At 40.9% G+C, this 27,979-nt stretch overlaps 1 protein-coding gene across 1 annotated transcript; it reads right to left on the reverse strand.

Moving 5' to 3' along the window:
• Positions 1-8,396: 8,396 nt before the first annotated feature.
• Positions 8,397-25,259, reverse strand: LOC121506241 (male-specific lethal 3 homolog). The gene is made up of 14 exons (XM_041781952.1): positions 25,010-25,259; positions 22,228-22,310; positions 21,966-22,061; positions 21,248-21,342; positions 21,064-21,161; positions 20,862-20,990; positions 20,578-20,735; positions 20,276-20,434; positions 19,965-20,200; positions 19,793-19,882; positions 19,226-19,335; positions 18,962-19,061; positions 16,814-16,898; positions 8,397-11,645 (listed from the first exon to the last, which is right to left on the reverse strand). Exons 1-14 carry the CDS (start codon positions 25,106-25,108, stop codon positions 11,546-11,548), a joined length of 1,638 nt encoding a protein of 545 aa, XP_041637886.1. The 5' UTR covers positions 25,109-25,259; the 3' UTR covers positions 8,397-11,545.
• Between the last annotated feature and the right edge of the window lie 2,720 nt (positions 25,260-27,979).

Consider the following 27,979-nt stretch of genomic DNA (forward strand, 5'->3'; position numbering starts at 1 on the left):
GTGTCTTGTCGGATGGCCAAAAAGCTCCATTTTGGTCTCATCTTCAACAGTGTCTTTCTCTTTGCCACTCTCCCATAAAGGTTTGACTGGTGAAGAACCCGGCCAACAGCTGCTGAAGCTTGGAACTCCTTCAGAGTAGTCATAGGTGTCCTGGTGTCCTTTCTCACTAGTCTCCTTCTTGCATGATCACTCAGTTTGTGAGGACGACCTGATCTAAGTAGATTTACACATGTGCCATAGTCCTTCCAGTTCTTCATGATGGATTTAACTGAACTCTGGGGATGTTCAGGACCTTGGCTTAACCCCTGACTTCTACTTTTCCGTCACCTTTTTTCTGAGGTGCTTGGAGTGTTCTTTTGTCTTTGTGGTGTAATGGTAGCCATACAATAATTTGAGACACATTCACTGCACTCAGGCGATCCCCATATCTCTTATTGTGAGACTACTAGAACCAGTAAGCTGGACTTCTGTTGACTTAGGTCAGTCACCATGGCAACAAATGACACAAGAACGTGGCCTGCAGCACTAATCACGCAATCTTGACAACTAACTGAAATCACACCCATACTCTAAATGAAGCTGTGTATCTCTGCCCTCTGTCTGTTCACTGCAGGCAAAAGGGGAATACAAAAACACCACAGATATGTACAGATGTAGATAAACAAGAAAAGCTATGACAATACCAGAAAACATAGCAGGCATCCTTTTAAAGTTTGAACCCACACTAAAGAGCAAAATACCCATATATTCAGAGCAGGCTCTGAATATCCCCCTAAGGCTGATCAGTCTTTGTGTAAACACACTGAACAATCAAAGGCTAGATTTAAAGACAGTGTAAGTCAGAGAATGTTCAAACTCTCCTTTCTGTTGGGGAATGATTATGTAAGTGAGAGGAGTGACGGCGAGTAGAAGAAACAAAGCCAGAACCAAACGCTTGATGAACAACACCCGAGTTTCCCCACTTGGCAGAGAAAGACTCTCTAAAGAATTCAAGGAGGAGAGGTGATTTATGGTATCTATCTAAACGAATGCAGGGCTTGTTTTATCCGCTCTCTCAGTCCTGCTACTGGGAATCAGACTCCCATTACAGAAGCGCTCATGATTAGAAGCAGATGAAACAGATAATCGTCGCCACTGTGCGCCGAAAGCTAAGTCTCAGGGACAACGCTCGAATTAATGCACCATTGGAGAACTCTTTACCCTTCTTTTTGTCCTTCTGAGTTACTTTTTAAAGCTAAATGATTAACCGAAACAGCGCACGTTTTTGTAAAGACTCGGATTATTGCATGACATCTTATGAGAATGTCAACTGTCAGGCTTAATGAAACATACTGATCAGAACTTGTGCTTCTGTGAAGGAGCTTGTTATATCATGCTGTAGCGCACATCAGTTGAATTTACATTTGACATAGAAATCCAACCATCCATCCATTTTCTTCTGCTTATCTGAGGTTTCCTTCCAGCTGGACCTGCCTGGAAAACCTCCACAGGTAGACAACCAGGAGGCACCCTAATCAGATGCCCGAACCACCTCAACTAGCTCCTTTGACACGACTACTTCGAGGGTGTCTGAGTTCCTCACCCAATCTCAAAGGCTGAGCCCAGCCACCCTCCTGTGGAATCTCATTTCGATCACTTGAACCCACAATCTTGTTCTTTTGGTCCATTACCCAGATTTCATGACTATAGGTGAGGGCTGGGACGAAGATCAACCGGTAAGTTGAGAGTTTGCCTTCTGGCTCAGCTCCCTCTTTACCACAACGGTCCAGAAACACAACTTCAAACACTGCCAACACTGCACTAATCCTGTCAATCTCACAGTCCTACCCTCACTCATGAACAAGATCCCTTGGTACTTGAACTCCTTAACTTGGGGCAAAGACACTGTCCTCCCAAAAAACAACAGATTCAATCCAATGATTGAACCTGAGGAACAAGAAGTCCTGTGCTAAATTCTGTAACTAAATTTTAAAAAATCCCACAAGCCTCCATGGGGAGGCTGGAGCTGAACTCAGCTGTCACTAAGTGAGAACAAGGGTACACTTAGTCTAAGGGTTGCACACATGCACACACTCCAAAGGGCGATTTAGAGCACCTCTATTTCTGCCAGATGCAGGGATCCTGTGCATGCAGCACTGAGCAGATCAAGCGAGGCAGAAGTTCCACCAACCAAATTCCAGGATAAAACGCTCAGCAATGGCGCCAGACAAAGGTCGGAATGTATTTCACTTTTCTACATCGACAAAACGTCGTAATGGAGTGTAGCTGAGCTCGGAGTCAACAGGTCAGAGAGACAAGAAGAAGTGCATTTATTTATAATTAAGTAACTTTACCGCGGTAGAAGCAAAAAATCCACAACAGGACAAAAACAGAGACAAAACCAAGCAAGTCCAGCCTTCTCCGAATAGCTTTACCTGAATTCTTGATTTTTTGCAGCACTTTAGGAGTATCTTTCTGTCATGATTCTGTGGTAACTGTGTGAATTCCTTGGTCTCGCGGGTCGAGCAGTCCGACGTCGCTCCTCTGTGCTGCACTGAAAATGCAGTCGGTGGGTGTTGATGGATGAAGTCCGGGGTAATCACGTTTTTTCTCCTCCCTGCTCCTTTCTGGACGATGAGTGTAATGGATGAGAGGATTACTTCCTTGTGAAGGAACTTTGAACTTTACCATCACCAGCCAAAATGAAGCTGAGCGTCAGTTCATGCAGGACACGGTAGTCGTACACCCAGACGTTATCAGCTGACGGCCAGCTGATCCCAATTATCCTTCCCAGCTCCCACAGCCAATCACAGCTCTTACCCCCAACACAGTGGTGTATTTAAAGACTGAATCTAAACCTCCTCCGCCCCAGCTACCTCCTTTATAGAGTAAAGCTTGTTGCACCCTCACTGAGATTCATGCTACAATGGATGAATTGCTTTTGACTAATTTTGTTGTATGCAATATCCATTGTCATTAATGCGTCTATCCATATGGGGCTTTCTCATCATGCAATCCATGGAAAGTTTAAGAACACTGCTTGACTAACCCAGGGAGCTTCTTGTTGAGCAGAGTCTTCTGTAGAAGTTAACCTATGGATCAATTTTGCAACAAAATGGTAAAACGTGTGACAAGAGTGTTCCTGACTGAATTAAAAAATCAAAATTCTTGTGCTATAAATCAGTGGTTCTCAACTTTTTCAGCCCGCAACCCCCAAAATAACGGTTCCAGAGACTGGGGACCCCACTTTACCTGAAGGTGGTTGAACATAGCCATGCACAATTAAGAATAGTCAGGTGCAGACAAGGCCGCCCATTAGGGGGATAAATGGGACAGCTTTCTGGCACCCAACCCAACTGGGGGCCCACGGAGGTCAGCAAAATGTTACGATGTCATTTAGCAGACACCTTTATCCAAAGTGACGTACATTTGAGGGCAAGAACTAAAAAACCATGGTCCATTGTAAAGTTAGTGAGCAGTGATATCCATATTTTATATTTAACCTGAAAAAATAAACACTCTTATCTTAAGTGAGATCAAATGCCCCAAAAAAAACAAATAAAAGGTAAAAATTGGTTAAAGTGGCAAAAATTGGCATAAAATGTGGTAAAATGGGGTTGAAATGGCTTTAAATTGGCAAAAATTGGTAGAAATTTGGTGACATGGGATGAAAAAAATGATATAAACCGGCAGTAAAGGGTTAACTGAAAAAGAGAAAATAGGCAGATAGTGGCAGAAATTGGTTAAACTAGCAAAAATTGGCACATCAGACAGTGAAATGTGGTTGAGATGGGAAAAACTGGATGGAAAAAGTGGAATAAAGGGTTAATAGTGGCAATAATGGGTTGATCATTAGTCTTAAGTGTAAAGGATTGGATCAGAAGGCAAAAACAGGCAGAAAGAGTGGCGGAAAAGGTTTAAAACGGACAAAAACAGGTGTTAAAAGGCAAAATGTGTTAAAATGGGGGAAAATGATGAAAAGGGGTGACAATTTGGCAGAACTGGTGTAAAGTCGCAGCAGCGCAATTTAGAAATATTCTTATTTTTTTAGGGCATTTGGAGAACCCCTCTCAGTGTCTCGCGACCCTAAATGGGGTCCCAACCCCAAAGTTGAGAACCACTGCTATAAATGTTAAGATGAATGAAAAACAACCAAATAGATCAAATGTTTTCATCAAATTTATCACTTAGTTGTTTAATTCAAATATATTTTTATCATTTAATTATTTGGTTGACAAGTTTTTATCCCCTCCACTTTAATAATTTAATTTTGCTGCTTTCATATTGACGTAAGCATAAATAAACACGTTTTTTTGTCAACTATGTTCTGAATTTGTTGCATCATTATTTCAAAACCCAACAACAAATCCCAGCTTCTGTTAATGCATGCGACACTGCCACCAATGACAATTTGTAAGGCTGAAAAATGAATATGTGCAACCATTTTTTATGCACTAAAATTAAGTGCCTGTTATGATGAAGGCCCAATTCCAATTTCTCACCAGCAGATTGCAGATGAAAGTGTTGCTGTCACTTATTTTCACCTTGTCCCTGATGAATGCTCCACTCATTACAATCATGTACTCACTCATCATCCCCGAGAAAAGACGTCTCCCTCCATGTAAACCCCTTGACGCGCACTTCAGAGGAGACCTTGATTGAAGAAGACGCCTTCGGGTGCTGGTTCTCGAACGGCTTCCAGCCGATGGGAGCCGTCAGAGGAGTCAAGATTTGGTCCGAGCTGACTGATGTGAGGTCGGTGCTGAGGTCAAATGAAGTCCAAGAAGAGTCGGAGGAAGCAGATGGGCTGCTGTCCACCTTTTCATCCTGTAATCTATCTCCTCGGTACATGGCTTGAGAGGGAAAATGGAGACGCTGGGATGTTTGGGGGTACAAAAACGCAGACTGAAGATGACTAATGAAGAGGAAAAATGGACGAGACTTGGATGATGGTGATGAATACATTGAGGAGGTCTTGCAGCAAAATAGACAGATTTCCTTGCACTCTGAGTTGCCAAAACCTTCTCACACTCCTCTCTTTCGTCTCAGTGAAGTACTGGAGAGAGAGACGAGACACTGGAAAGACAAAAGACCAATCTGAGGAAACACTAGACGAAGGGGATGCTGATATGGATGTCAGGAAACCACTAAATGACTAAAGAAGAAGCCGCGGAGACCTGAGAGTGGAAAGAAAAGAAAAAAAAAACATAGGACCTAACCGCTGGAGATGGAAGAGGAGGTGAGCACAAACAAAACAAGAGGCACAATCAGGTGAAAGGTGCGGGCAGCAGCACTTACAACATGATAGCGCACATCTCATTACATCCCATTTTTTCCTCCAACAATTGGATCATGTGGTAAGATGATAGAGACGGTGTGGGAAGGGAAATCGATTCAGGATGCATGGAGAGCCTTGAGCTGGTGGTTTCTGCTGCTACATGATAGCAGCGAGCTAAAGTGCTGTCTTAGGTTGCAGTGATAAGCGGTTCATTACAAGGAGTCTCACCCAGTCCAAATACAATTAGGGCTCACCACTAAAGCCCATTAGGACCCTGATACAGTAGAGGCCATGATAGCCAGTCTCCCAGATGTGCATTAAGAGCACACCAAGTCAGTTGTTCCTAAGATGCAGATCAGAGATATGGAAGAAGGAACTTTAAACACAACCGACTCCTGTTTAATCACTTGCATTTCGCTTAATTATTCAAACCTCATGCTCAGTATTCCCCACCAGTCTGATTTAATGTCTTTACCAGACTCAGGACACCTTTACCCCCAAGTGTGAATGTCCAAAATTCACTGGTTTGGCTGGGGTGTACATTTCTAAAGCTGCATTTCTTCTGGTTCTATCATAGCCTAATAAATTTGTCCAAGGAAACCACAGCGGACCTTGACACGAACAAGCTGTCATTGTTTAAGCACAAAGGTAAAGGATGCATTAGGCCGGACAAGGATAATAAGGTCTTACAGATGAAACTTTTGATGGACACATCACTTGACGCCGCTGCAGAATAGGCCAATAAGTTAAAGGACAAACAACCCGACGACCTCCACTGATGACTTACCGATGAAGTGGAACAATACTGATGGTGGTGTGTGTAAATGGTGTTCTTTAACTTTGCCCAATGAGGAGCTCAAAGTCTCTTCAAACTGTGTCCCATCTGAGTACTAGCTTCTGATTCTTACAAGGGGCTGCACGGTGGAGAAGTGGTAATGATGTTGACTCACAGGTTTAGATATCAGGTAAACTGATGCTTCAGCGCTTAGGATGTTCGCGGATTTGTCTATAACCTTTGGCATTATTTAACCCCTAATGCTGGGCTTACACCTAAAGATTTTCACAGTCACAGACTTAAAACTGAACGTCTTTAGTAAATTTTAGGAGTTTTACTGGAGTCACGGCATGCTGCCGTCATCTCTATCGCTAAGTTTAAGGTGGTAATCTGTGCTGTTTTATATCAATTTCCTGAATCTTACTAGTCTTGGACTTGCGATCACATCAAGTCGCAGTGACGTAACACTATCAACAACCAATAGATGAGCGCTGACAAAACCAAAAACAGGAAACCTGCCGGTCAAAACAACCTCAAAAGCAGCAGAGTGGTATAGACGAACAAGAAACACCGGCAGTGAAACGTCGAAGGTCCCGACCAATATGGGCTGTCCAGAAAGCGGAGCGGCTGGTGGAGCTGTGGGCAGATCAGCCCAGCCTGTTCGATGTGAATTGTGTAACATATCACAACTTTGAAAAAAACATGCATGGTGGGGAAAAAACTGCTAAAAGAATCTAGTAGTAGTCTTGTAAATAGTGACCCAAGATTCACAGTCTTTGTAAAATCTCAGTCTGAGACTAATCTGAGACAAATCTTTTCAAAGTTTTCTAATGTATGGGTAGCTTAAGAGATCCAAAGGACATTTTGTGCCATTCTGTTCTTTTTTTTTTTAATTTCCGAGCCATTTTGGCTCTGTTGAATGAATATAGCTCAAATTTGCAAGAGGATATTTATTGTTAAAATTTACTTAGAATTGTCATCTCAGCTCCTTAAATTAGCCTAATCTGGCTAAGCTACACAAAAACCGATACATTTGCTCTTAAGGACTAAAAATGTCCCATTGACAACCATTGAAAATACCATTTTTGATCCCAAATTTATCTTAACATAAACTAATGCATTCCTTTATGGAAAGATTTCATTTTGGATTACTTGATTTCAATTATTAATTTTCATATTTGTCTTCCAGATGGTGCTACTTTTTCCCCATTCAAAGCATGCTGCAAAACTCCACACTTTTTACTTTTTTCGCAAGGGTGCCTCACCACTGAAATGATGTGTGTCGTTGTGGATGTTAAATAATGGTGTGTGTGTGTGTGTAAAAAAAAAAAGTTTTGAGTATGTTATTTGAATTTTTGTGATTTTGCTCTATAAAAGCAGTTGTGTAAACATGTGGGCCTTTAAATGGTTAAAATCCCCCAAAATATTAATTTTTTTACAAGTATATTTCAGGCTGAAGTTGCTTTCAAAGACTGACTCATTTAAAGTGGAAATGAAAAAATAATAATATATTTTCACAGCTGATTTTAGGAAGGAGACATTGTTTGTCTTGAGGACCACGAGTGTGAGTTTTTGTTTAAACCCGACACTGTCAAAAAAAAAAAAACAAACAAAAAAAAGACAATCCATCAAAATCAATGTTGCTGCAAATCATTGAGCCATCTCATGGCCGAATAATAATAATAATAATAATAATAATAGCCAAATGTTCCTTGAAATGTATTTTATGGAAATTTTCTGTTTTTGTTTTCTAATAAAACATAGTGGAGTTGTGGAAACATACTGGCATTTAAAGGGTTAAAATCCCAGAAAATATAATTAATATTTGATACGTATGTTCAGTTGAAAGAAGTTTTATAGAGCAACTCCTTTAAAGTGGCGAAAAAACTAATATATAGTATTTTCACAGCAGTTTTTGGGACACGGACAAATACTGACATTAGGGGCAAATGTGTTGGGATATTCAAGAAACTCTTAAAGGTTAATGAAAGCAGGTTTTGAAAACATGAATTAAAGACAAAAGCGTCACTGGATTGTTTAAAACAAGCTCAAAGACAAGGTGAACAGATTTAAAATGTCAGACTGTAGCAGCAGCATTTTCGGCCTCTAAAGTTTTAATCAGCCGTCGTCAGGGGACACGGAAGGTTAAGGTAGCTGATAAAAGTCTCCCGTCTACATTTAACTTTTAATGGAAGAGTGCTTTGTGAGGGTGTTCAATAACTCCAGCCCATCTGCGTGCTCTCAGCTTATTCATCTTACAGGGTGAAGTACAAAGGAGGGAAAATGTGCAGGAAAGAGTGCGAGACTATGTAAAAATCGACATGATGGAGGCAGCGTGGAAAAGGCAGAATGTACGTGATGAAATTAGCTAAAAAAAAAAGTCTTTATTTGAAGTCAAAAACAAAATTATAGAACATAAACACTGTACAAATGCTAACAGGCTACAACAGTCCTACCTCTCTCTGTACACAACATTAGAAACATTATACAGCATTTTTAATATACAGGTGTTAAAATATAGCAATTCTCTGTCAACGATGCTGTATTCACAGTAGACATCTATTTAATGAGTATTTGTAGTTTGACATAGCCTTCAAGTCTTTTAGAACCAGTTTAACAAAAACGTGAACATACAGATCAAAACATGTCTTTAATGTAATGTTCATAACATTCTTTTACACTTTGACCTACAGAAGCTGTGAGCAGACATGCATTACATTTCTCCATTTCCTTGACTTCCTGTTATGTCAACATGCCAGTGCACATTTTTCTGTGACAACATGTTGATTTCAGTTCCTCTCTTGAGATTCACACTTATTTTTCTTGCTATCGTGGGATAAAAGGCAATTTTCCGGCCTAGTGGTAGAGCAGACAGGATGTACAGAGGCTATAGCCCTCAGCACACTGGGTAAGGGATTGATTCCTAGTCTTGGCACTGTTAAGATCAGTGGTTCCAACCTTTTTTTCCTCAGGGCCCCCTTACTTATATCTAAGAAAAGCTAAGCCCCTCCCCATGACCAACTTGGAAAAATTAAACATTGATTTTTATTGTTTTCATTGACATATCCTACATGTACTTGTTCTTGACAAAAGACCCATGTATAAACTATCCAGTACTACAACAGTGTATAGAGAGCAACTCTAAAGAGAAGAACAAACTCAAAATGTTCAAGTTTAAAAAGACGTTAATTTATGACAAAAAAATTTATTTATTTTTACTTCGAAAGTTGTAAATGTATGGAAACCAAATTATAGAATTGTGCCCAGACCCCAGGTTGGGAACAATGTTAATTCCCACAGCTACTTTTATTTCAGTCCCTGTCTTAGTCTTTAGTTTTACTCACATTTTAGTCATTTCTACCCTTTATAGTCTTAGCCTAGTTTTAGTCCATAAAAAGTCCTCACATTTTAGTCTTAACCTTTAGTCCAAGCATTTATTCTCTTGCCTGAATCTGGTACCAGGTCATGGTGGTGTGTTCGATGCACCCTGCCTAACCTGGGGTCCCTGCTTTCTACAGCTGACAGAGTAGCTACAGATGTGGTGTATTTTGACAGATTTACCCACAGTGGAGAAATGTCACGAATGAATGTCTGACAAAAGATTAGATAGATTACATTTTAGTCTAGTTTTAGTCGACTTGACGGAAACTAAACTTATTTTTAGTCCGTTTTAGTCATCACAGATCTACTTTTGGCTAGTTTAAGTCTAGTGTTTCTCATGGAAAAAGGCTGTAGACGAACATTTTTAGTCTTAGTTTTAGTCGAAAAAATTAACACAGGTTGGGAACCACTGGTTTAGTGTATTGGGGCTTTTCCATAACATTGAGCGGCTTGGCTCTACTTGGTTGTACTCGGCACAGCAGTTCAGGGGTCAGAGGTTTTGCTACTCCACCATAACTGAGCTGCCTGTCTAGAGGTGAGGAAGCATTGTTTTATTCCAGCACAAGAAGAAGAGTTGGCCTTTGTTTTTACTTTCAAAGTTTCCTCCTCTTTTTCTTTCAGTAATCAGGCATGCATTTAAAATTTGGTGCTGCGGTTGGTACTTAAACAGGCCTGCAAGGTGGCCCGAATGATGACAAACCATTGTGTGGGCAGGACTATTCTGGGCCCGGCTCAGCCCTGCAGGGCTGAACTTATGATGGAAAGGTAAATCATCACAGCTTGGTTTGAATCAGTGTGGCCAAAAGTCAAACCCCACACGTTTCCCGCAATCTTTTCCCATATTACCTTTCCAAATAAAGGAAACAAGCCCCAAAAATAATGTCAAAGGAACAGCTATTTTGATCTATTCACTATGCTGCAAATAAAAGACAGTCTGCGTGACCTAAAGTTGCCATGTTTCCATTGTCGTGGTAACTTGAAGTTTTTTCTACAATTTTCTGGATTTTTTTTTTGTGTTTCCAACTCTGTAAGTCAAGACCTTGACAAAATCAACTGGAAGTTACATATTTTCCAGGGACAGTTGTGTAAATAAAATGCATGAGTTCATGTCTGCTCAGGGCTTCTGTAGTTTCAGACATCTGTTCATCTGATTTATTAGAAAATGTCTTTAGATGCTTGTTTTACTCACTAACGGGCACGGTTTTTGACTCCTTCAGGTGATTGTCGGTTTTACATGGATTTCAAAGGTCTGTTTCCTGTTAATATTTTTTATTCATCCATATAGAGATGAATACAGATTTAGATTACTCTTCATCCTTGTTTTCAAGTCAAAAACAGAGTCCATAAAAATGTCTGGAATCTGTTTGTAAGAGCCCATACTTTTGTGTTTTAACAGTAATCTTGATATGTTTGAGGGTTCACACAGCGAGTGACATGCACATGGAAATATAACAAAAAAGACAGAGAGAAAGAGGAGAAATCTTCATCGACATGGAGTAATGTTAGCATTAAATACAAGACTAACACTGGGAAAAACGTTATTAAAAGAAAGAGAGAGTAGATGAGAGTTTGTCAGCCAAGCATCTTCAGGATGGAGGAGCAGCTATGGCAGTATTTTTGAGGACTAGAGTATGGAAGATGGGGAAAAACTCAACAAAAAAAGGGGCGAAGCTGAGAAGCAGCCAAGCAGAACAGAGAACAGACAAGAGTCTGAGTCTGTTAGCCACAATTTTCAAAAACTATGGCAATAAAGGTCTGAGTTTCCTGCCTTAGTTTGGCCAGGTAAAGAAAAAGAGGCATTCTGCAGAAGATGTCTCCCAGGAATTACATGGAGCCAACAAAAGGAGCAACAAATCGCCTTCAGTAGCAGTAAAGCAAACAACGCTGCGTAGCTTAACATGCACAAGAGTCTCACGCTAAGAGCATGAATGAGGGTTAGTAGCATGTTAGAAGCAACAGGTTCCATACGGCATCAGCAGGAAAACTGAAGGAGAGAAGAAAAGTTGGTCCAGGAAAAGAAAGCAGCCGGTCCTTAGGAGGTTCTGCTATCGCCCCTTTGCATACAAGAGCAAGTACGTCTAGACAGGCTGAGAAATAGTTCAAAGAAGGAAACACAATGGCCGACGTCTCCGTCAATAAATCGGCCGGGGTTGTTTCATGCTGTAGTGGGCCTCTGATGCTGACACATATGCAGACTCAGGGAAAAAATCCTCGTGGAACTCGGCCAGAAACCTAAAAGAGAGGGCGGGGGGAAGGAGATGAGGGAGGGAGGAAATGGAGGAGAAATTTTGAACAGTGTTCAGAGTTAATAATTGAAGACAAGTCGTGTGTCACATGAGAAAAACACAGACACAAAGGGCTTACAAGAAGCGGTGATAAAAAGTGACTCGTTTCCAGCACACTCTGACTTCTGGTTTTCCTGGATATCCCTGCTGATTCCTCATAAATCCGGGACCCCTTGCCCTCTGCCGAGGGTATCCATGTCACAGACAAAGCCCCCTATATCCACGCCTATACCAGCACTAACAGAGCCCTGAGAAAGACACCGAGCATGAGAATGACCGAGCAGCAGCCAGAGAGCAAGAGAGGGAAAAATCCCCCCTCCCCTCCCTCTCATCTAATCAGTAGTGGGGAAAACTAATCCGGAATCTTCTTAGTATCCGCTACTCGGCCAAATCCTCTAAATCTTGCCATCTCATCTTAGCTCCACCGGCCTTCCTAATCTCAATGCAAACAAATTATCCTCATCAGAGGAGAACTTAAGAACGCTTTGACAACGAATAACAAACAAGACAACTTAATGGGACAATAAGAAGGAAAGTGGCGTTTAAAAGACGGTGAATGGATCAAGAGTAGCAGGATTTTCCTTTAATGACAGTGTGTTTATGCTTCATTCTTTGCAGCACAGCAAAAAAGCTGAATCACTCAAAGGCGCTGCACATTTCTCAGTGTTTTTGTCTTGATTGGGATTTCTCCTCAGTGCCACAAATTCAGCCTGGTGCTAATCTTCATCGCTGTTAGATCAGTAATAACACAAGGCAAAGCGCTTTAAGCATACACATTGTAAATCAGCACATACACATGTGCACACACCCAGCTCTTAATCATAATCATTCCTGCAGAGAAAGGGAGAGTGAGAGATCAGCTGTGGCCAGATCCCAGAATGCATTGCACTTGGGTCTCTGCAACATCAATCAGTTCTTTTTCCCGCTCGCTACAATCTGCCACAAAGCGCATGAAGGATGTCCCAGAAGACAACACTGTTTCACTTTGTGTGCAGTGTCCTGCAGAGGCTCCGTCAACGTTTTAATTAGTGGCTGAGAAAAAACGTCCCTAATTATTCAATGTCATCAATACTGTTCTGACTTACAGCTCATCTGAGCTGCAGTGATTTACTTTGAGGCACTTCACTCCTCTTTGCATCATGTTATAGCCTCTGCTATCATGCAGAATAATATTCTATGAAATAAAAATGCATCACTGATTTGCAGTCCGATGCAAATGTAGTGAATTACACCACTTTCTATACATCTTTCCCCAACAAATGATGACAATGCATGGGATCCTCCGCCAAGAAAAAACGCAAATGCAGCTAAAAAGAATGAAATCATTGTATTTCACTTGGCCTGGAGCTTTAAAGTCCCGTATACACAATGCCATTTCCGAGCACAAAAACATCACGAGGGTGATGCATATTGCAAATGGTTTCAACATTTCAAAGTTACACTGGATATATATTTCTCAAATTTCCTTCTTTGCTTTGTTGGTGCAGCGACTGCATCCTCAGCAAGACATTTAGTCAGCTTCTGATGTTTTTGCACATCTCCAAAAGAAAACACAGCCTGTCTCTTGAATTATATGTCAAATCTTATGAGGAGAACATATAATAACCATAAATGGTGGTTTATTATCTACCTATACAGACCTCTTACATAATCCCACTTTACACGGTCATATCAGAGTTTACAAAACATCACACAAGGCTGCAGCATACTCTGAACCATGCATATGGATGGTAATATAGATTAGATTTAAACAGTTAACCCCCAAGGTGTGTCAGTTTTTTTTGCAACCCATTCAGAAAAGTCAGGGATGCACGATATTGGATTTTTGCCGATATCCGATATTTACAGATTAATATTAGCCAATACCTTTATTTAATTATGCTTTTTGGACAAGAAATGTCATCCTTTTGGACACACTTTGAGGTTTGAGGATGACTAAGGAAACAAACTTTAATCCGTAAAAACACTTTAAAGTTTAAAGAATAAGGATAAATAAAGAAAAAGACCTCAACTGACACAGGTCTGTTGGTTCAGCATAAAACGCCACTCATTTATCAGAACATATGGACAAAATTTAAAGTCGTTATATGCTGAAACACAGGCAAAATATCAGCAGAAATTTTGATATCTGCAGATACCAGACCGTGCATCCCTTGGCAAAGTATAAATGTTATGTGTTATAAACGGCTCTTGCATATTTAATACACCTAAGAAACAGGACTTGTGCATGATCCACCTGTGCTGCTTGACTTCAGGGACATCATGAAACATTAAAAATCATAAAAAGGGACGCAAGCCAAAAGTACATAGTGCTGCCAGTTTGGCATATCTGATACGAACCGAACCGAACAAAACCAGAGGTTCTGATGCCGCATTTTGGTACTGCTCCGCTGTAATGCAACCCCACACCTCTCCGAATCAAAGCACAAAATATATTCAATATATGGTGCAACTTGGAGTTTTAAATGTGTTTATTTAGAGCCACTGACATTATGATTTAGAAGTACTGATTTAGGCATCGTTTAGGTACCCGCACCATACCAATAGTATTAGTTAATCACAGATACCTGAAAACAAAACCCAAACAAAAAACCAAACAATACCCAACTCTAGGCATGCCTCTAAAGTAGGGAAAAAGGCAGTAGAGTACCAAAAGATGTGCATCAGAGAGGACTGAGGAGTGGCTGTGGTCTATGGCAGTGGTTCTCAAACGGTGGGGCAAGTTTAGGTTTGCTGTGGCAATTTGCACATCACATATTATTACTACAACTCTGCAACATCTAATGGAACTGTAAAATGTGTTAAATAGGCCATTTTTGCATGGATACAAATGTATTTACCAAGGCACACCTAAGATGAAGCAAAAATCTGAAGGCACACCGAAGTGTGAAAACCACTGGTCTATGGAGACTCAAAACAAGCAAGTATATCCCACATAACTGTGTATACACTGTGTTACACCACTATTTACCCCCTCATAAAGCCAAATGGGACTCTAAATGAGTAATTCTACTGAGTTAATGATGCCAGCAGTACAGCAACCAGTCTGGATGTGATGCCAGGACTAAGGTGGTCACAATACCAGGATTTTTAAATTCCTGATACCACTACTGGTTCAGAACCCATGAAAACAATCGCAGAAGTCTTAAGAACCTGTTGTGGCTTCTTACAGACGACATCATGCAGCAGCAAAGAACTCACCTTGGGGGGCAAGCAGTGATTTCTGCACAGAGAAACTACCAAAAGGGCCATGCTGTGAGCTGTTCGTAACTATCCCAAGTTTTCAAAGTGCAAAAATATAAACATTGTAAATTATTAAGCTACGTTTGTGTCCTGAAAGTAGCAAAGTATCCAAAAACTCACAACAAAACGGTTAAGTTAAAAACCCCTCCGTCTGAACACTGGACAAGCGGTGTCACACAACACTCATGTATGCTCTGTTTCCACAAAGCTGTCTGGTTGGCCTCAGCACAGTTTTGTCATGGTTTAGCTCATTAAACTCTGATCTTAGCTGTGTTTCAGCAGTTGATATCTGTCTCTTTGCAGAGATCTAGATCACTTGGCTCAGCTCAGTAGAGCTGGTTATTTGAATCCTAAACGGCTCTTCATTTGGTACCAGTTTAAAAGGCTTTTGAAATGTGGATTAAATAATAGCAAAGGGTGGAGGAAAGGAAACTGGCACTCAAATAGGGGCTAGCTACTAAGTAAGAGTACAGGTACTAATGCTTGACATCAGTACTGTGCATCACATGTTAAATTAATGGAAATTTTGGCAGTTAGATACTTGCATATCAACCCTTTCTTACAAAAATGAGCCTTCTAGACACCAAGGATCGCATGCTCCCCATGCACAATGGTTATTTCAGATTAAGGCAACATCATTCTTGCATCAGTTACACCACTTTTGAGCACTTGGCTTTCAATTTTAGATGTCTAGAATGAACCTTCCAGATATGTACAATGGCATTCTTGCAGGAAAGAGTCCCATTTCCTGCAGCTGCTACTTTACATATCTTTAATTTACAGTATGAAGATTTATTCAAGACATTCATAATGCAGTTTGGAACATGCAAAATTAAATATCATACAGTGGCAGCTTGACTGTAGTGCATGGAATAATTCCTTTGCAGTCTTTCAGTACAACTTTTACATGACACAACAGATTTGACTGCAAACCCCTCTCTATATAATGCCGACATGACCGTCTTACTACTTTCCTCCATGTGCTTTAAGCTTCCTTAAACTTCCACTCCCTGTCTGCTGAATGGCTCAGTCCAACTCTTGCTCCGCAGCGCTGCTTGCTGGCAGATTACGGTACTGCGTTGGTTTGATTAAGAGAATGAGAGGACCTAAATCCCCCAGGTTTGGGACCAGCTGAACTGAAGATCGCTCGGGAGGATTTAAAGATTAGACTCGCGCGCTTGTGTAACGCCCACTCATCTCCCTCCCTCTATAACACATGCTCTTTCTCACTCCACTCACCCCCCTCCCACCCCCCACATGCTCTTATTTACTTTCTTTTCCTCGCCCTCTTATTTTTATTAATCATTTCCTTACAATCGTAACGTCATTGATTATTTTAAATGCTATTATTGTCCGGGAACCTTTAATCTCTTGATGCAGTTAAGCTGGCGACCAAACACAGCGCTGCACTAGTGCTCTGTATAAAATATGACTCAGACTGCACAGATAGATTTCATGCAGCTATCCTTGTAAAATGAGGACCTCTTGCAGCTTTCTATTAAGCCTCAACACTTAGCTAGGTCAGACCTTAGTAAATGAAGCGTGCAGGTTATTAGTGAGGTGCATTTTGAAGCTGAAGTGCTTCCTTTCCCGGTAATTGAATGCTGCACCCTATCTTTTTAATGATTTACCCTGACAGGAAATGATACATGATTTCACACGGTTTCTATCCACCTGAGAGCACAATCCACTTTCAAGACGTTGTAAAGCTTTGGTATGCTGAGATGTTTGAATCAAAAATTGAAACTTGCCCATTTGAGTGTGATGAAATCGTGCTATTTTAAATAAATGCTTCCTCTGTGAAGCACGAATCTCTGTCTAGTTTTCTTCACTGAGGCAATAAAACAGGAGCATTTCATTAGAAAGAGTTACCTGAGAAAGAGCTCCAAATGCTTGACCAGGGCTCGGAGATTCCTCTCAGGGATCTGCATCTTTCCCAGGATCTCGGGGAGTTTGACTGGAAAGGAAGTGAGCAGGGGAAAATATTCAAAAACAGTAAATAGGAAGGAGAGTGACCTCTCCAAAACAGTTCAGTTAGGAATGTTCTAGCTACTAATTTCCCGGATTAAACAGGTTTAAGGTGCACTCACATGAGGAAATTTGTGCTCTAACATGCTAAAGCCATCTGACTGCCTCCCCTGTCGCCGGTTTGGCCTGCACTCACACTTCCCAATGCAGCCAGGTTGTTTTTTTTGCAGAATCGGCTCTATTACTTCTAATTCTATGCTCCCTTGCCCCTCCCCTTCTGCAGCGGTGATTCACGGTTGGAACAAAAACTGAAACTTAAGGTTTAATCCTTAAAGAAGATTTCTGTCAGACCTAACGGAGCTGTGTCGTGGTTTTCTGAAGTGTAATTGTGTAAAAAATAAAGTTATTTGTAAGCAAACTTCTGATGAGCTCAAAAGACGGTATTCTAAACCGTCTACTGAGGTTTGAACAGGAAAGAGATCCATGCCGCAGTCAGCGGAGGAAAGTGTGGAAAATATTGTTGCTCACACTTTTACAGCCAACATAGTTTCGCTTTCCATTGTTTTTTCTGAGTTATTTACAAGCTTTTCCACCTCTCTACATGAGGATTACCTACAGGGATAACGGAATCACAAGTATGTAATATTTTTGACATTCTTGGAAATATAGTGAATTGTGGAAAGAGACAAAAATGATGAAAATGGGAAAGAAAGGGTTAAAACTGTTAAAAAAAAAAGCTGCAAAAAGGGCAAAATATGGCAAAAAACAATGCCAAACATGGTTGAAATGTTACAATAGGGATTAGAAATAGTAAAAATGGTCAAAAAGTGGCATAAATGGGCAGAGAGGGGCAAAAAATGGATGAAAAGCAGGAAAATTGGTAAAATGCATGCAAAAAACTTGACAGACATGGACATAAAGTGCCAAAAAGCAACAAAAGCAGGCAAACAGTTGGAGACATGGATGAAGCATAGGGGCAAAAAAAAAAAGTATGAAAAATGGGTGAGAAATGGCAAAAATGGGATCAAAAAAAGTGCAAAAAATGGGTGAAAAGTGCCACAAAAGGAAAAGGGTGGTAACAAATGGGAAGAGTGTGGCAAATAACGAGCAAAAAGCAGCAAAAATGGGATAAATGCATGCAAAAACTGAAAATTTGACAAAAGGTGGCAAAAGATAGGTCAAGTAGGCACAAAGTTGCTAAAAACTGTTGCTGAAATGGACAAAAAAGGGGCAAAAAGTGGATTAAAAAGTGGCAGAAATGAGGGGCGCAGGTGGCCGAGTGATTAAGGAGCGCCCCATGTACGTGGATGGCCTGGGTTCAAATCCGGCCTGAGGCCTTTTACCGCATGTCTCTCCCTGGCTCTTGTCCCTGGTTGTGACCCTATCCACTATCCTCCTCTATCAAATAAAAGCACAAAAATGCCCAAAATAAACCTTAAAAAAAAAAAAAAAAAAGTGGCAGAAATGAGTGAAAATGTGATGGGACAAATCAGACAAAAATCTGCAAAAAATTGCAAAAAGGAAAAAGTGGCAAAAGGTTACAAAATAATGTTGCAGATATGGGGAAAAAGTTTATTAAAAAGTGGCAGAAATGGGTGAAAAAAAAAGACAAAAATGGTTTAAAAGTGATTAAAACAAATGTTAAAATACCTGTACAATACCTATCTCTATCTATATTGCATGGTTCAAAATATTAATTTAATTTGGCTTCATATACAAAAACAACTGTAAAGACAATATAAAGCCAACATAAAGTAGATAAAAGTTAGAAAAATTTTAGTATGATGCCGTACATAGGAAGCTTTCTACTCTATTTTTATTTAACTTTTGGTAATAAGGCTAGGTTTACAACACTTCGCAGGTAGATTTTCCTGTTGTTAAGCTGCAAAACCCATCATCTATGATGGCATAGAAGAGAAATTTACGGTTTACACACTGGCTATTTCAAGCCAGGAATTATAGTGAAGACTAGCAAGGTTGACAGTTTTCTAGCTGCACTACAAATGAAGTATTCAAAGTGACCTAGAGTGAGTAAAATAATCAGACACTCACCAAAGAGCCGCAGCAGGTGCTGTGCTCCGTACAGGTAGGAAGGTGGAGGAGGCTGGTCATGCAGAGGGTAGTTATCTGGAGTCAGCTTCCAACTTAACACCTGTTCAGAAAAGTAGAGAGGAAAGCATTTAATACAACCTTCAATGCTTCTAATTGATCTACAAATGCAGCTTTGGGATTACTTGAATCCCCTCCCTGAAGTTAGGGAGACTTCATGGAGAAATTCTTCTCCTTAAACTTGATCCATTAAACTTATTTCAGCACCTCGTTCAGCTCGTTGTTCCTCCGACTCTCCAGGCCATAGAAAGGCCCGCTTCGCTCTTTGCTCGGCGTCAAGGGCAGTGGAGAGGATGAACCGCTGTGCACCGGAGTTTCTGGGTCAAGAAAGAAAGAGACATAAACATTATTCCTAGGATAGTTTGGGCAGATGAATGTGAAAGACGAGAACTACAATGGGGACATCTAGTGGACGAACGGGGTAAGTACAAACACAAGGCGTCGCCTGTGCAGTATATTTGTATTTTTTCTCATTCTGATGAGGACAGACTTATCCCAAAGTAGAGAGCTTTCTTTAAATATACTTAATTGCAACTGTGTTTTTATGTTGATTACAACTGAAAGTGTTTTGCTCTAAGCTTTAACTAGAAATAAACACTGTAATCATACTAAAAAATGATAAAGATACTAGCAGTTCTGCCCATCAAGGAACCTTTTTCAGATACTGTGTAATAGGTCACAGCATGTTTTGAGGTTCTTCCAGGGAAGAAGACTTTGAACTGGGGGTTTCTACAGTGTTCTGCAAAGACCTCAATACTGCTTTTGTCAGCTTACTTCTGTCAAGGTTGAGAAAGAACTTGGGCTGCGATGAAGTGTCGACTAAACGGCGTTTGAGCTGCGGGGAAGCTGTTGCACTGCCTCCACCTGGAAGAAAACATACCATTGTTTCAGAGTCAAAGTTCATAAAAAGATAGAGTTAAAAACAAAACTAGTAAAGACTGATTACCTCCACTGCTCCCTTCAGCTGGGCGGTCGCCTCCAGAAGTGTTCCTGGTGGATCGCCTCAGCGACTGCGACTGGAATGAGATACAGTCCATGTCAGGGTGACGCCGGCGCTTTGGGGTTGGAGCTGGAGCGGTGGGCGTGGTTGTAGAAATGTCGCTCAGCGCTGGTTGGCTGTCTGTGGATTGTGGCGTGGGGGGGTTGTGTCCCAGCGGGCTTGGGCTGCGCTCTCTCTGAGCGCTTCAGGGAAGAAAGAATAGTTATAGTTTGATGGTTCAGCGTACTCAACAATGTATCAGCTCTGTAGAAACTCACCTGCTGGAGCAGGGGGAGCTTTCGTTGATGGCCAGGAAAAGCCTGGAGGAGCTGACCTTTTTGAACTGAGCTTGCTCGCAGGGGTAGAGGAGGATCATGGGTAAGGTGAAGTCGAAGGTGATCCTCAGGCCGTCGACCATCTCCTTACACAACTCCTCGCTAAAAACAAGGAGGTTAAGTTTAAAAGTTGGCATTTTAAATCTTCACTGGGTGAAGAAATTCATCCAAAATCCCATATTATAATGCACACTTGCTTGTGCAATCATCAGATTTGCTCCTTCCCTGTAAGTGTGCTTACTCACCTCTTCTCAGGAGGGATGGGCTGAGGGCTGCTGCTCTGTGTGGTGGTCTGCTGACGTCTGTACCTCTCATTCGCCATGAAAGCTTTGTTGATGGCAAAGTGCTTCACATAGGATTCAAGTATGTGCACGACGTTCGTCTGACAAGGAACCATCACCAGCTGTGGACAGCAAACAGCCCATAATGAATGAAATCTCATCAATGAGCTGGTAAAAGTATCCCTAGCAGGCTTATGTAGCTTTCAGGGATGAATCTGCCATAATAAATAAGCCTTTTTGACTCCTACCTTTTTCCTCTTGTTGATGTAAAAGCAGTCATCCTCCAGTTTCTTCTTCAGGACATCAGGGATGCTGATGTCAACATGGACAATCTTCTCCTCAGTTTCCCTTTTCACGTTGATGTCTGGCTCAACCCTCTGAAAAACAAGTCGCCTTTACATAAATTCATGAAACTTACCAGGAAATACAAGGAGGAATAATCCACTTTACCATTTTGTTGATGTCCTCAGAGAAGGTGCTTTCCCCACTGTTTGAAGATTCAGGGTCAGAATCGTCCCCGTCACTACTATCTGAAGATGATATCAAACCTAAAGATAGAAAATAAAGATGGTGTAAAAATGATAGCTAAGTGGGAGTGGGAGCAAAAACATGCAAACAGAGGACGGCTTCTCACATGCGTCATCGCTGTCGTCCTCCTTTGGGAGAGTCTTCAGAGAAGATTTAGTACCAGACTGACGACGGCGACGCTTTGCCCATCCTTTTTTCTTCCTACGACGGGACAAAAATTAAAACAATCACGATCTACATCAGTCTTGTTGAAAGGCAGTTTAAAGTGTGTACCTATTTTGTTAAATTTGACTACCATTAGATTGAAAACTGAGCTAATTTAGTTCTGAAGAGTCCTGCATACACAAACACAATTATTAGGACATAATGCGCTACAAAGAAGCCATTACTTATAGAGCCTATTTAAGTGTTTTGTGTAGTGGTACCAAGGAAATTTGAGTACAGACGAAAACAAGAAAAATATGTGATTGTTTTCATGGAAAAATGGCTGCACCGTCTGAATGGAGCTGTATGTGGATGCTGAGTCATGGGTGTCTCATGGTTTGCGATGCAAATGGCTTCACAAAAACATACATTATCAACACTAGTAGGGTTTCACCTTCATGCCAAGGGCTCCTCTTCACTACAGCTGTCAGTTCCAGTCAATAAAGGGTGCAAATTTTAAACTAGAGATGCTAAGAATTCAATGCAAAATGTCTGATTCATGACAAGATGTAAAAGTGAGATCAGATCACATATTACTTGTGCTTCTTGCACTGTTATGGTATAAAAAGACCTCATTAACAGCCTTCCTCACTGCATATATCAATAGTATATGAACTTACATGCGACCTAGAGCTTTGCGAGCCAGTTTATGTTGCAATCTACGGTTTTCTTCAGTGTCCCTTAGGACATGATCTTCTGCAGCCCAACGATCCCAGCTACCCAAAAACACACAAACATTGCAAAAATAAAGATCCACGGATGTGCATGTTTATTTCTACATCAGTACACAAGCTGGGGATGTAATGACTAACAGTACAATGTGTATGACAAATACGTGGGTCATGGTAACTGTGTTATTCAGAGCAAACAATGACACGCTACCTCCTGTTCCAACCGTTGAAATGAATCAGGTACTTTGGGATTCTTCTTCCATGTTCATCTGTTCCTATCAAGACATCAAGGACCTGTAATGGGAACACAAAACAAGTCCTGTTTAAGACCTTTCCAGCTTGAAGGTGAAGGTGTTACTCTCGGCAATGCTTAAAACACTATTTGAGTTAGCAGGACTTAATGTGATCTGATCTGCCTCTTAGTCACAAGCATAGACAACCACAATGTGCTTAGCCTAAAACCACACAATTATAATATTCTATGTCTTAAAAATTCAAATTCATTCATCGCTGTGGAGGAATTTTGGTCCACTCTTCTTCGCAGAATTGTTTTAACTCAGCCATATTGGAGGGTTATCCAGCATGAACTGCCTGTTTAAGGTCACACCACAGCATCTCAGTTGGATTTAAGTCCAGACTTTGACTTGGCCACTCCAAAACCTTAATTTTGTTGTTTTTGAGCCATTCGGAGGTGGACTTGCTGATGTGTTTCGGGTTGTTGTCCTGCTGCATAGCCCAAGAGCTCTTGAGCTTGAGGGCACGAGTGCTGGCCTTCAGGATTTTCTGGCAGACAGCAGAATTCATTGTTCCATCAATCACAGCAAGTGGTCCAGGTCCTGAAGCAGCAAAGCAGTCCCAGACCATCACACTGCCATCACCATGTTTGACTGCTGGCATGATGTTCTTCTTATCAGATGCTGTGTTATTTTTACTCCAGATGTAATGGGCCGCACACCTTCCAGAAAGTCCAACTTTTGTCTTGTCACTCCACAGAATATTTCTCCAAAAGTCTTGGGGATCATCAGGATGTTTCTTAGCAAATGTGACATGAGCCTTAGGGTTCTTTTTTGTCAGTAGTGGTTTTGGCCTTGGAACTCTCCCATGATGCCATTTCGTCTTTGTTATGGTTGAGTCATGAACTCTGACCTTAACCGAAGCCAGTTAGGGCTGCAGGTCTTCTGATGTAGTTCTGGTTTCTTTTGTGACTTCCTGGATGAGTCGTCGTTGCACTCTTGGAGTCATTTTGGTTGGCAGTCCACTCCTGGGAAGGTTCACCACTGTCCCAAGTTTTCTCCATTTGTGGATAATGGCTCTGGCCATTGCGGGGGTCCCAAATCCTTGGAAATGGCTTTTTAACCTTTTCCAGACTGATAGATTTCAATGACTTTTTTTCTCATTTGTTCTTGAATTTCTTTGGATCGTGGCATGATGCGTTTCTTTCTGAGATCTTGGCGGCTACTTCACTTTGTCTGACAGGCTCTATTTACGGGACTTTGTGATTCAACAAATCTGGTGGTATTCAGGCCTGGATGTGGCCAGTGAAACTGAACTCAGCTTTCCAAGAAGTGTGGTTAATCACAGTTAACTCATGATTTAACAAGGGGGCAATTTTTCACATAGGACCAGAGAGGTTTGGATTTTTTTTCCCCTTAAAAAATAAAATAATCACTTAGAAACGCCACTTTGTATTTGCTTGGGTTGTCTTTGTGAGATATTAAAATTGGTTTGATGGTCCCAAACATTTAAGTGTGATAAATGTGCAAAAAAAGATCAGGAATCAGAAAGAAGACTTTTTCACTGTACTGTACCTACTGCTTTATTTGATAATTTAGCGTATTTGTTATATCTTTATACCTAATGCAGATCTAATTTCCTTCAGCATGAAAATAAAGTTGAATTTGATGTTGACATATGCCTCATAAATTACATAAATTGACCTAAATATCACAAACCTGTACCTCACAAAGTAGCCCAGTCAAATATTAACTACGTCACTAATCAGCCGCTAAATATTAGCATCTAATCGAGCTATAACAGTGAAATTATGCTGGTGGGCTTTACGTTAGCGACAAAACAGATGAAAACGTTCACCAAAGTGTAATATTTCGGACAAGAAAATTGTTTGAATAAAAAATATTGACTTGCTGCTAACGTGGGTTAGCTTTGTCCGCAATGCGCAGATATAAACCAAACGTCACTGCCCTTTTAATATTAGCTTGCTAGCTAACTTAGAAGCCAACTGGTAAAACGATATTAAAATAAACGTCAAGAATACAATAGTCGACATAAACACGGGCCATTTGTCAACTTTAACCACAATGTTTAATTCACTAACATGTGATAAAACAGCCAAACGGGTACGGTGGCATAACCGTTACGCTAACTGGTGTTATGGTTTCATGGGGTGACCGTGTTAACTGGTGACGTTCAGCCGAATGCCTCTTTACCTGTTGTAGCTACAGTTATTAATGCAGTGAATAAAGAAGCATGTGTACACTCTGCTTCTCCAACAACAGCTGAAACTACAACAAAAGCCGCATTCGTCTGAAATACGTCAGTTAACACGGTCGCTTTTTGCACCGTGACACCGGTACTAGCTACAGATATGATGCAGTAGTTTGTTTATTAGCTATCTGATTACATTTCAATGACGCTAGCCGCCGCCGTGTATCTACTACTGTACTCCAAATACCGCACACGTTGGTTACTGTTTGTTGAGTCGTAATGGGGCCTTCCTTTGCCTCCTTTTAAATGTATTAAACGCTTCTGAAAATTATAATAGTCTTCAAAGCTACTCTATGTGCAATTCAACGCACCCGGAAACCATTCAAGTAACGTAGCAGCTAGCTTTATTTTGGCAACAATGTATAACATAAGGCCTATTCCTGTTGCTTCATTTAACCCACACCTTACAACACTGATTTCACAGTCTAGTGTGTTCCTTTAAACAAGGTAACATGCCGCAAAGACGAATGACTTTAAGAAAACATTACCTTAGCGTCATACAACACTTTAGCCTTGGTGGGGTCGGGTTCAAAGCACAGGACTCTTTCTCCTTTGTGAAACTGGTATTTAATTCCCCGCGAATTCATTTGTTCATGGCGACGTGTGGGGGAAGAGGGGGCATCGATCTGGACCCTAGAAACTCCTTAACCCTTTCCTGGCCAAACACTTTTCCATGAGGGGGCCTTCCTTCCTCCAAAAAACACACTTCACAGGGATGGCGCTGTTGTGGGAGCTACGCAGCTCTTTCTCGTGCTGCCTTCACTGAATCCTCGTAACTTCAATACACCTTTCAAATTTTCAGACACTCCGCTCAGTTTCAACAGTTCTCTCATAACCAGTCGTTATAAAGCAGAGACTAGAACTACACCCCAATAAAATGTTTATCTTTTTGTATTAATACAGTTTCAATTATGCGGTTTATGACCGAGGCAAAGCCACTCAAAGCCAAGACCAGCAGGCGAGCACAAGAGGGCCTGCTAATATCCCACATTACATATGGCACTGAATGCAACATACAAAAACGCGATCTAAAAAGTTTAAATTGTCTCCCACGGACACCGTACCACTTCTACAAATGGCCAAAAGATGTCAGCATGAGCACAAAATCGTTCACTGGCTCTCGTAAGGCCCGTCTGCTGCACCAGGCAGCCACTAACACATCAATTAACCGCTTTAAATGCATCATATCGCCTACAAATGAGGATTTAAAACCAAAGGACCAGAAAAATATGGTAGCTAGTGAGTACAAATTTATTTGAATAACGCCTACATCACGCTTGGCTATGAAGCGTTTCACAAGCACAGTGACGACAACAACCAACCAACCCAAAAACAGTAAAAATGCACACATAGATAAGTCACAGCATCAAACCTTTCACTACATAGGCTACTTCAAATTTTAGTTTGGCAACATTAAGGTTGTCAAAAGTTTCATAAGCTCAAAAGGATCAAATCCATATGAAAAGTAGATCATACAATGTGTGTGGAGTAAAAAATCAAGAATGAGGGATGACTTGTGTGTCTGTTTTGGGCTCCATGGCATGAAAATGATCAAGGGTCTGAAGGCAATTCATCAAAGCATTGGAAAAAAATTCTCAATTCCACCCCACAACAGACTGCATATATTTATATCCTATCCCTATACCTGTACATGAAGCAGCCTGGGTATTATGTGTCATACCTTTGGGGGAGAATGTTGTTTTGGTGATCAGCTGACACAGGTCAAGGAAAGCCTGTGGCAAAGTACAGTCAAGGTTAACGCACCATGTCTGAATAATCTAGTTTTCCTCTACAAAAACAATGTGGAGGCATACGATATGGGATGTTTACATGTGCAAGCAGAAATATGGGACATTTTCTAAACCTAAAGGCAAGTGAGGGATCTATCCAGTCATACTGGAGACTATGTTTTTAGCTTTAGGAGTCATTTTAGGGATTATGGGGAGAAGGGTCACTTCTGATGGTCACTCTGACTGAGCTCCAGAGGTCCTGTGTGGAGATGGGACAAAGCTTCAGAAGGACAACCATCACTGCAGCCCTCCACTGATCTGGGCTTTACGGTAGAGTGGATAGAAGGAAGCATCTCAGTGCAAAACACATGAAAGCTCACTTGGAGTTTGGAAAAAAGCGCCCAACAGACTCAGACTGTAAGGATTATCTGGTCTAATAAAACTGAGATTGAACTGTTCCGCCTCAGTTCTAAACCTTATGTCTGGTTTCAGACACAGTTTATCATCTGCCCAATGCCTTCCCAACAGTGAAGCGTGGTGGTGGCAGCATCAGGCTGTTGGGGTGTTTTTCAGCAGCAGGGACTGGGAGACTAGTTAGGGTTGAGGAAAGAATTTGGCCATTTTTTGGAGTTTAAAATGGCAAAATGGGTTAAAATTGGCTGAAATGGGTTGAAGGTGCTAAAACAGGATTAAAAAATGCCACAAATTCATTCTGGAGTGTCAAAAATGGGTCAAAAGTGTCAAAAAGAGGCAGAGAAGTTTTGAAAAGGGGTCAAAAGTTCTTGCCAGTTTAAAAAAAAATAGCAAAAAGCTGCTGAAATAGAATAAAAATGTGACACAGTTGTGTTTCAAGTGTCAAAAACAGCCAGATAAAAGAGGTGAAAAGGGGTTAAAAGTGGAAAAAGGGGCAGAAAAGGTAGTGAAATAGGATCTTAAAAAGTAGAAAAATGTGTTAAAGTTGACACAGTAGGTGTAAAATGGCAGGAAAAAAAATGATTACCAGGGACAAAACATAGGCAGAAAGTGGCAAAAATGGCTAAGAGTTGCATATTCAGGCAATAAATGTGGTGAAAAGGACTAAAGCAAAATTGGCTAAACAAAGGAATGATAGGCTGAAAATGGAAAAAAGGGGTTGACAGTGGCAAAAACATGCAAACACTGTGGTGGAAAGGATTCCAAAAGTGGCAAAATGGCTTAAACTTGGAAACACTGGATAGAAAAAAATGCTGAAATAGAGTTAAAAGTGGCTCAGTTGTGATTTAAGTATAAAAAAATGGGTCAAAATGGTCAAAAACAGCCAGAAATAGAGGTGAAATAGGGTTAAACGTGGCATAAATTGGTTAAATTGCCTAAAATGGATGACAGTGTAGTGAATTTGGATCTTGAATGCAGCAAAAATGGTTTGAAAGTCACAACAGGGTGAAAGTGGTAAACACATGCAAACACAGTGGTAGAAAGGGCTTAAAAAGTGGCTTAAATAAGGCAAAAAATGGGTCTGACATTGCAAAAACAGGCAGAAAAAGTAGTGAAAGGGGTAAAAAAGTGGCAAAAAGGTTTAGAAGTTGCAACAATGGAAAGAAAAAGGTACTAAAATAGGGTTAAAAATCGAACTATTTTGTTATAAGTGTCAAAAATGTGTCAAAAGTGTCAAGAACAGCCAGGAATAGTGGTGAAAACAGGTTAAAACTGGCAAATTGGGCATTAAAGGTAATGAAATGGGATCTTAAA

Source organism: Cheilinus undulatus, linkage group 24 (assembly GCF_018320785.1).
Source record: "Cheilinus undulatus linkage group 24, ASM1832078v1, whole genome shotgun sequence".
Lineage (NCBI taxonomy): Eukaryota > Metazoa > Chordata > Actinopteri > Labriformes > Labridae > Cheilinus > Cheilinus undulatus.

Coding starts and splice junctions, on each gene's coding strand:
- LOC121506241 (XM_041781952.1), bottom strand. CDS start 25,108: ATGAATTCGCGGGGAATTAAATACCAGTTTCACAAAGGAGAAAGAGTC. Junction 20,435..20,577: donor CCCATCCCTCCTGAGAAGAG/GTGAGTAAGCAC, acceptor CCTTGTTTTTAG/CGAGGAGTTGTGTAAGGAGA. Junction 19,883..19,964: donor AGCTGAAGGGAGCAGTGGAG/GTAATCAGTCTT, acceptor GTTTTCTTCCAG/GTGGAGGCAGTGCAACAGCT.